This window comes from Equus quagga, unplaced genomic scaffold (genome assembly GCF_021613505.1).
Source record: "Equus quagga isolate Etosha38 unplaced genomic scaffold, UCLA_HA_Equagga_1.0 208765_RagTag, whole genome shotgun sequence".
Taxonomy (NCBI): domain Eukaryota; kingdom Metazoa; phylum Chordata; class Mammalia; order Perissodactyla; family Equidae; genus Equus; species Equus quagga.
Window position 1 is genome coordinate 37 of NW_025799082.1, and position 8,578 is coordinate 8,614.

The 8,578-nt window shown below is 57.3% G+C and overlaps 1 protein-coding gene and 2 non-coding genes across 6 annotated transcripts; 1 reads left to right on the forward strand and 2 right to left on the reverse strand.

Annotated features, from left to right (window-relative positions):
* Nucleotides 1–744: 744 nt before the first annotated feature.
* Nucleotides 745–6,362, reverse strand: LOC124233652 (translation initiation factor IF-2-like). Of its 4 annotated transcripts, XR_006887116.1 has the most exons (4): nt 4,539–6,362; nt 3,975–4,039; nt 1,452–1,725; nt 745–939 (listed from the first exon to the last, which is right to left on the reverse strand). XR_006887116.1 is itself a non-coding variant. In XM_046650788.1 (2 exons), the coding sequence occupies exon 1, from the start codon at nt 6,360–6,362 to the stop codon at nt 4,563–4,565; it is 1,800 nt and encodes a 599-aa protein (XP_046506744.1). In that variant the 3' UTR covers nt 3,965–4,039; nt 4,539–4,562. The 4 variants fall into 4 exon arrangements, 1 of the variants encoding a protein (XP_046506744.1); XR_006887115.1 differs by having other exon boundaries at nt 745–1,725; XR_006887117.1 differs by lacking the exons at nt 745–939; nt 1,452–1,725 and adding an exon at nt 3,172–3,435.
* LOC124233653 (U1 spliceosomal RNA) lies at nt 2,966–3,129 on the forward strand. The gene has a single exon (XR_006887118.1). It is a non-coding gene; the product is annotated as a U1 spliceosomal RNA (small nuclear RNA).
* Nucleotides 6,363–6,378: 16 nt separating the features above from the next.
* Nucleotides 6,379–6,450, reverse strand: TRNAQ-CUG (transfer RNA glutamine (anticodon CUG)). The gene has a single exon. It is a non-coding gene; the product is annotated as a tRNA-Gln (tRNA).
* Between the last annotated feature and the right edge of the window lie 2,128 nt (nt 6,451–8,578).

The following is an 8,578-nucleotide window of genomic DNA, read 5'->3' on the forward strand; positions in this document are numbered from 1 at the left end:
AGGATGTATTTTACTCATAAGATAGAGGGTAGCAGACGGATGTTAAAAATCCGTCCAAAGGGAGAGTCAAAACAACACAAAGTAAAGTGCTTGGGAGTAAAGGACTACGGAGAGGAATTGCAAATGGAGACTGAACTCTTTCATTCTCTGGCTGGAGGAAGTAAATTATGATAACTGCCAGGAAGGACAAATTTACATATCCATCAGTAACCCACAATTTCCAAAGAATTACTAAAAAGCTCAAGGTCAATGTACAGAGCTAGAATCTGATAACCTGGAAGGATGTGCTGCAGCAGACGCTTACTTCTCCTTGGAAACAAATTTTTATTTCTCCAGGAGACAACTTAACAACGACAACAACAACAACAACAAGACACCCTATAGTTTAACAGTCTCAGAGGTGATGAAACTATGAAACAAGAACTGGTTGCAAGAAAGAAAGGAACACTTAAGAGAAAAACATAACAGTTGGCTATTAAAGCCATAATAGTAGAAACAGGACAAAACAATTAGAGTTGGAGGATAACGTCAAGAGCGTTTCCCAGAAAGCAAAGCAAGAGCAAGGAAGTAAAAACAGGCATTCAGTTTGATGCCAAACCCCTTAATCTCAAGTTCGTGTGCACACTAAGCCAATCACTGAGACACCAGCGCTTGGAGATGGAGAAAGGTTTATTCGAATTGGCGGAGAAGGCGGGAGGATAGGTTCTCTCAAATCCACCTGAACGAGAGAAGAAAGCAGGGGTTTTTACAGAGCTAAGGGGCTTGGCAGGAGCAGTTTCTCAGGAGAAACCAAGGGGTCACGCGTGTTTCTTTCACTCCTGATAAGCCCTTGGGCAGTCTCACTTCTGGGCATCAACAGCAGCTGAGGGCCGGTTATCTGCTGAGTGGTGATCTCTGGTGATTGGTGATCGTAACTTCCTTGAAGGCATTCTCTTCCTTCTGTGAAACAAGCTCATAAATCCCTGTGAGCCTTGAGTCACCCCTCTGGTTAAACAAGAAAACGGCAAATTGACAAGACTGACTTCCTTTCAGCTAGGTCTGTGTTGGGGACAAGGTCGAAAGGTCACATTGACTATTGACGGTGACCCTCGGGTCCCCGGGTTCAAGTTCAGGAAAGTGGATGAGCCCAGGAGGTGCAAACATGAATAATGTCAACTGAAATAAAGAATCGTGATAAAAGTTACTTGAAAGAGTTCGTTCAATAACCAAAGGTGAGGACTCGAGCCTGGGAAACAGCTCAACAGAGCGTCCTGCAGGAACCGCTCTGACGGAGGTCTACAGATCTGAGCACAGTTTATGTGCCTTCTTACGAGGCCGTCCATAAGAGCAGAAAGGGGCTTACTCATGAACAGTCCTATACGCCAACAATCAAACGGCGAAACCCTCCCTCCGTGGCAGGGTACATCTGGTTTTTCTCTCGTTTATAAAGTAAGAATTTCTTGGTTACGTACCCTGGAATGCTGATGTCATCTATGTGGGGAGGGAGGCAAGTCCCAGGGTGGCGAGGTACCCCCCGAACCTAAAGACGTAGCGAGAGGGTATGAGAGCTGGGTACCCTCTCTCTCTTCTGGTTGCAGATCTTTTCTCGCTGGCGTCTTCCGTCACGAGGTGAAGGGTTGCAAGGTCATTCTGACACAGGCTTAAGATGACCTCCAAGGCCGCCTCGCTGTACAGCCTAGATTTTGCACTGACTCTAAGCCTATGCGGCTTGCTTGCCAGTTTTGCCTGTTAGACCGGGGAGAGGGGTCCTGATTATTCGTTCACCATAACACGTGTCCCAGAAAGGGGATGGGGAAAAAAGCATCCAAAACGCTTTTGCACACCTAAAGATTGAAAGTAACGTGAATGAAATTTGCGATGGACGAAACTGAACTTTCAAGAACGGAACAGCTTTCGCTGGCAGTCGTGATGCTTAATGCGTTTCAATATGATTCAATATGATCCACAGATCAAGGCTGCCCCAGGGAGAGAAGCCCAAGGTGTCCTGGCCGACATGCCGATCTATAGGACCCAATGGATTTTACGGTGTGGATTAGGGTTGCCCCAGGGAGAGAAGCCCAGGGCATCCTGGCCTACATGCCCATCTCTATGACCAGATTCATATCTAAAGTTATAGACCACACAGTAACCAGACCCCATCTGCACTGAAACCATTTAATGACTTCTTACGTCATCTTTTCTTTGTGTGGTAGAAATAAGTCAGGTACCCATGCCTTATAAATTTAGCCCCAACTCTCAACACACTGCAGCAGCTCTTCACTGCCCATGGGTCCTGTCCCCATGCAGCAGCCCTTCACTGCCCATGGGTCCTATCCCCATGCCATTCCATACTATTCTCTGAATAAAAGAGCACTACTGCCAGACCTTGAGAGTCCAAGAAATCTTTCTTTCAACTCCTGGACTCACCGAGCCCGCATCAAATAGACACACACAGCGCTACATCACAAAGATAAGTGGATTTGAAAGGAACCGGTTTCCTCTGTAACGGGAAGCCATTACTTCCAGAAGGGCGCAGGGGTTGAGCCGACCGCCAGACAGGCGCTGGGCAGGGCTAGAGTTAGGAAGCCGCGCGCGCCGCCCCAACAGGTCGGAGTGGGAGGAAGGAGGGAGAGGCCGACGTGACTTCCCCCACCGGCCGCCGGTTCGCCGGCTGACCGGCTGGAGGTCGCGGGAGGAGGGAGGAGACGGTGGCGGCGGGGCGTGGGCTGGAGGGAAGGGCTGTTTGTCGTGACGTCACGGACAGGGCGGGTCCCATGCAGATATGGCAGCGCAGGGGCTGCTGTGTCGTGATCTGCCGCTTAAACACAATATGCTCTCCCGTGGTGTGGGAGCGAGTCCAGGGCTGTTGCTTGAAACCGCGTGTGCGAGCGGTGTGGAAGGGCTAGGGAGGCTCGGGGAGCAAAGTGACCGTGTGTGTACAGTGCGAGGCGTCTGAGCGTGGGCCGGGGAGGGAGGTCGCGTTCTCATACTTACCTGGCAGGGGAGATACCATGATCACGAAGGTGGTTTTCCCAGGGCGAGGCTTATCCACTGCACTCCGGATGTGCTGACCCCTGCGATTTCCCCAAATGTGGGAAACTCGACTGCATAGTTTGTGGTAGTGGGGGACTGCGTTCGCGCTTTCCCCTGGTTTTCGTCGCTGTCTGAAAAGCAGAAGGACGGAGGCTTCGGAGTTAGGTATCTGCGTTTTCCGCTTTTTCCTCAGCAGCCTGCAGCGTTCTCCAGCGTCGTGGCGGCTTCGGTACAGGGCGTCTGCGTTTTGCTTAGCTGGGCGCTTACCATAGTAGGTGCTTGTTCTCTTGGTGTCCCAGCGCGGTCCGCTTCTCGGCGTCAGCGAGTCTCTGCTGCGTTGGCGCACAGGGACGGATAAGGTCTTGCTCCGCGTCCTACTCGACGCCGAAGCTTTCAGGAGAACTCCGGCGCTGGGGCATCCTCCTGTGGGCGGCGAGGGCGTGTGCTCGCCCTTGTCATGGTCTGAGGTAGGAGCTGCCTACAACTGTTCCAGGTGTTGTCCCCGTTGAGTTGAAGGCATGACACGCTTATTTTGTGTGAGGAGACGGCGCCGTCCTGGTGCCTGGGACATCTTGCACGTATAGGCCACGCAAGTCAGAACCGCAGTCGGACCTGAGTCTTGCCAGGATAGCCTGCCTGTCATCCTCCCAGGAATGGACCATAGGAAGTCTTGGGAGGAGCCGTGACCAGTTTCCCATGTGCCCAGCTACTGAGAGGCCGCAACTGCGCAGCCTTCCTACCCATCTCCTGCCCTTTCAATATCGACTCTTTCCTCAGACTTCGTTTCTTGAGTGTCAGCTGCCGTGCTTGATGTCTTGCTTCTGCACCTTACACCGTTGCTGGCCACTTCCCAAGACACCATCCCACCCATCCTCCCCACCCCAAAGCAGCCTCTTCCTATGTCGGCCTCCAGCTTCCTCTTCCCCCCCCCCCCACCTCTTCTCTCAGCCCTCTCTTCTTACCTCCACAGGCACACAGCAGGAGGGAGCTCTCAGCCTCCAGTTTGCACCTGCCGTGCTTCAGTAGCCTGGAGAATTAGGAATCCTCCTTGATATCCCTTCTCCTTAAGTGGGAGTAGGAAGCGTAAACAACACAACCTCCCCACTCCCACCCCCATGCCCACCCCACCGTCAGAAGTAACTTTAGTTTTTCCCCTGTCCCAAAGTGCCGGGATATTGTGAAACCGAGAACGAAGAAGTTGAAAAGACTCTTCCCTGGCCTAGAAGAAGAGAGAGAAAAACAAAACTTCGAGATAAGCTTTGCTAACTGCAGCTGTGCATACCCAGCATAATCAACTGTGGTTCGAAAACAACCAGGTCTTTCTGTCCCTCCTTAGTATGGCAGGGAGCTGTCTTTCCCGGAAAGTCAAGGTCCAGACATCAAGATTCTGCCTCACAAGCCCAAGCAGGCTGAAGATGAAAACTAACCAGAAAAGTCCAGACAGTTAGGGGAAGACAAATTCAGTCTTCAAGGCCAAACCCAGGCTGGTGGCCACCCACGCCCCCTCCCCTACCTAAAACCCCTACCTTTTTCCCTTCGAGGAGACGGATCTAAGTTTTCACTCTCATCTCCACGTCTGGCCGCCTTTGGATAATAAACCTCTTCTCTTGCCACAAGCCTGGCGTTCCAGCGACTGGCCCTCGTGTGCGGTGGCGAAACGAACCTGTGTCGGTGTCGCTAACAACTGAACTACAATCCGGAAGAAAACCCCAGATCCGGTGTTGGGAGTCGTGGGCATTTGGCCGACCCCTTTCCCAGGACGTGTCTGTTCTCGTACCTCCCCCACCCTCGCTTCTGATCCCCAACGTCCTGGCGGACAGAAACTCCCCGGCCAAAGAGAAAAGGCGGGGACCGAGGCGGGGTGGACGATCGCGCCCCCTGGTGGCCGGCGCCCGCAGACCCGCTCGGCCGCAGAAGCTACCGAGACGCGCGTCGGGCTGGCGGCGGCGGCGGCGGCGGGGTGCGGGCGGGACACAAGGGCGCGTCCAAAGAAAACCGACTGAAAAGCACAGGATGCCGAGGGAGCGTTCAGGACGTTGAAAGCAGAGGTCGCACGTCCTACGGACGGATCCGGTTCGATGAACAAGAGCCGTGAACCTCTCTTCTCCCCGGCAGCGGGAGGTCTCCTTGCTCAAAAGGGGAATATCCGAACCAAGACCGAAGCCAACTCTCAGTGCCTTACTGACGGGAAAGCTTGGGTTTTTAGAGTGCCTAACGGACTTCCCCAGCCTTGAGGCCGTCAGCCCTGCTGTGCCCCGGAGCCCTGGTCGAGGAGCTTCTGAGCGAAAGGCGCCCGGAGGAGGACGCCGTCCGCAGCGCGGGAGGCCCGCGGTCGCCCCGCCCCGCGCGTGCCCACGGGGCGGGAGAGCTGGGGCGCGCCTCCGCCCGCTGCCGGCCTCGGGCGTCTTCTCCGCGGAGCCAGGGGGCGGCGGCAGGACGCACGGGAGCCCGCGGGCCCGCGCCTCGGAGCTGCCCGCGCTCGGCTCACCCGCGGCCCCGGAGGAGCCCGGGCCGGGGCGGCCGGCGCTCGGGGACCCCTGGTCTCCACCGACGCCGGGCTCCGCGGCCCGGAGTCCTGGTTCCGGCGCAGCTGGGGGCGGAGGGAGGAGACCCCCCCCCCGGGGTCGGGCTCCGAAGTCGAGTGTGACAGCGGCCTTGAGCGTCCCGCGGGGACTTAGGAGCTGGACGTTCTGACCGCAGCCCGAGTGCGTCAGACTTAGAATAAATGAACACTCTGAATGAAACGGGTCGTTTAAAGAAAAGACGGCGCCTCCAGGCCGGGTCTCGAAGCGTCGACCCCGAAACCCAGACACCCTGGCCGAGGGCCGCGCCGGCCGCCGCCTCCCTCCCCGCGTCTCCCGCGGACCCCTCTCTCTCCCACCAGGAGCCCGCGGGTCCGAAGACAAGACGGGCCGCGCGGGGGCCCCTCGTGGTGCGGGACGGAGCGGACGCCGCCTCTGCCTTTGGCCCCGAGGCCCGAGGGTGACCCTGCCGAGGGGCTGGCCCTGGCTCGGTCGCCGGGACCCTGGGCGGCGGGGCCGGGGCCTCCGAGGCGCCGCGACGGGCGGAGCTGCGCGGGGCCAGCGGGGGCACCGCAGGCTGGGAGGGACCCCGCCACGCCGGCCCTGTCCGTGTGGACGCGCCCGCACAGAACCCGGTGTCCGGGACCCCGACTCCCGCGGAGGAGGCGGGAGAGCGCGGGGGACGCGGCGGCAGGAGCGGGAGGGGCGAGGGACCGGGAGCAGCGCGGGCCGAGGAGCTTCCTTTCCGGGGCCCCGCACCTTCCTCTGCGACAGCGGGGCGCGAGGGCGACACCGCACACGGTTTGAGGAGTAAAAAGTGGCGTTCATCCTGAAGGGACGGGCAAGGTCCCACCGAGATTTGAACTCGGATCGCTGGATTCAGAGTCCAGAGTGCTCACCATTACACCATGGAACCCCCGCGGGAGCCGCGCCTTCCGCGCTCGCCAGAGCGGGCGGGTGAGTCCTCCCCGGGCGCCCGCGGCTCCCGCGCACACTCCCAAGGCTTCCCTTCCCGGGACAGTGGAGCTGCGTGCGTGGCCGTCCGCCTCGCTTTCTCTCTGCGCCCCCCTCCTTTGATTGACTTCTCCTCACTTCACTCGCACCTCGGAAAAGGAGGTGAGATCCACTCTTGGGCTTCGGGCCCGGGAAGAGGAGCCCTTGACGCCTCCCTCCTAAGCCGCCTATTCCGCCTCAGTTTACCAGAGTCTCCTGTCCTGAGGTGACATTTCTGCAAACAGTAGCCTTGCTTTCCTCTTCGTTGCCTTCTCACTTTTCCCATGGCCCAGAGAGGGCAGACGGTTGTCAGGGCGGGACTTGGGACTTCCTGGGTCCCTTGGCCGCGCAGCACCCAGCACGTCCCAAAGCCGCCACCGCCTCCTCCACGTCATATATACGACGGTGTGTCCGCAGTGGAGCGGGGTGGGGAGGCGGGGGAGCTTTCCTTTTCTTCTTCATGCACCTCTGGGGGATTTGTTGTGGTCGTTGTAATTCTTTCTTACAACAAACGCATAGTTGTTACATTCACGATACAGAGTTATCAACCGTGTTTAACGTTTATATCAAACACTCAGACCAACCAGACCATACTCGCCTGCGGTGACTCAAAATCAACCGCCCACCGTGGAGGCCACGAGGCAGGGCCCTGACAATTATACAGCCACAGACTCTCTTCTGAGAGCTTGGCCAAGTCAATTCCATCCCACCTTCTCAATATATCACGACCCGGAAACTGCACGGATTTAAAACATGTACACTATCAGGGCACCCAAGAGCGCTTCATCGCTGGGTCGTAGGGGATGTGGACCCAAGTTGCCTTCACAGTGTATGCAGCTTTTATGTACTCAAAATACCACCACACTACATATTTACACGGGTAATAGATATAAGTTCATATTATACGCCAAAACCACAATCTGTGTATTTCATCTTCCCCTTTATTTCTTCACTGTGTCCCAAAGCCGTCTCTCCCCTGATCCAATAGACGGAACAGAAAAACTAGCATCAACCGGAGCGAAAAGAAAGCGGCTGACTAAAGAACAGAGTCCGAGAGACGCCCAGCGTCGCTGGAAGAGGTAGTTTGTCCCAAGAGACTAGGTGAGGGTTGAATGAAGGAGGAAGGAGGCAAAGGGGCTGCTCTGGTTCTGGGGAGGAAGTTGTCCTCCTCAGAGTGTGAGGGGACGCCGACGCGTCCTCCTGGAAAACCAAGACGTCGAGCGGTAACAAACACCACAGAGCACTCCTCCAGCAGGACGGGAAGATCAGCCAAGGTCTATGACTGCAAGGAACAGAAACGGACTCCGGCCGACTTAAGAAGGAAAGGAATCTGTTTGAAAGGACGCTGGGAGATCACACAGAAGGAAAGGCCGGGAAACCCGGAGAACCGAGCACCGGGCTCTGACGAGGGGCAGGGAGAGAATCAAACGACGTTAGAACCACGACGGGCGGAGAGACTGTCCTTGAGGGGCGAATGCACGTTGGGGCTGAGAGCCCGAGGCCAGCGGTGGGGCTGTGGCGGTCGTGGCTGGCGGCAGCTGGAGTGAGGGCGGCCGGTGAACCGAACTCGCCTGGGAATGTGACTCCTCCCCCTCCCCTTCCCGCTCCTCCTCTGCCTCTCCGCGCTCCCTCCTTCGCCCGTTCTGTTCCTCCTCCCGTTCTACTGCTCCAGCCCTCTCTCCTCGGCTCTCCGTCTTCCTGGCTCTCTCTCCCCTCGTCCCCTTTCCCCGGCCTTCTGGTCCTCCCGCATCTCCTTCTTCCTTCGCGATCGCCCCTCCGCGCTGCTCCTCCCCTCGCCCGGAATGAACGCCGCCAGAACTTCGCGATGGGTTTCCGCAGTTGTGAGGAAGGTGAGGGAACAGTTTCCACCCACGCGAGAAGCACGAATGCTTTTCTCTCTGGTCAGGACTCTTCGCGGGTCTTTGGGAGGCTGAGTGAGGTGGCCCCGAAGTGGGGCGACTGAGCGTCCACAGCCGGTTCCTTGGGGTCCGGACAGCGTGGGCCTCAGGATGACCCAGGACGACCCCGAGGCGGCAGCGACTAAACGTAAG

What these genes read in the sequence shown, in the direction of transcription:
- LOC124233652 (XM_046650788.1), bottom strand. Translation starts at nt 6,362, where the DNA reads ATGAACGCCACTTTTTACTCCTCAAACCGTGTGCGGTGTCGCCCTCGC.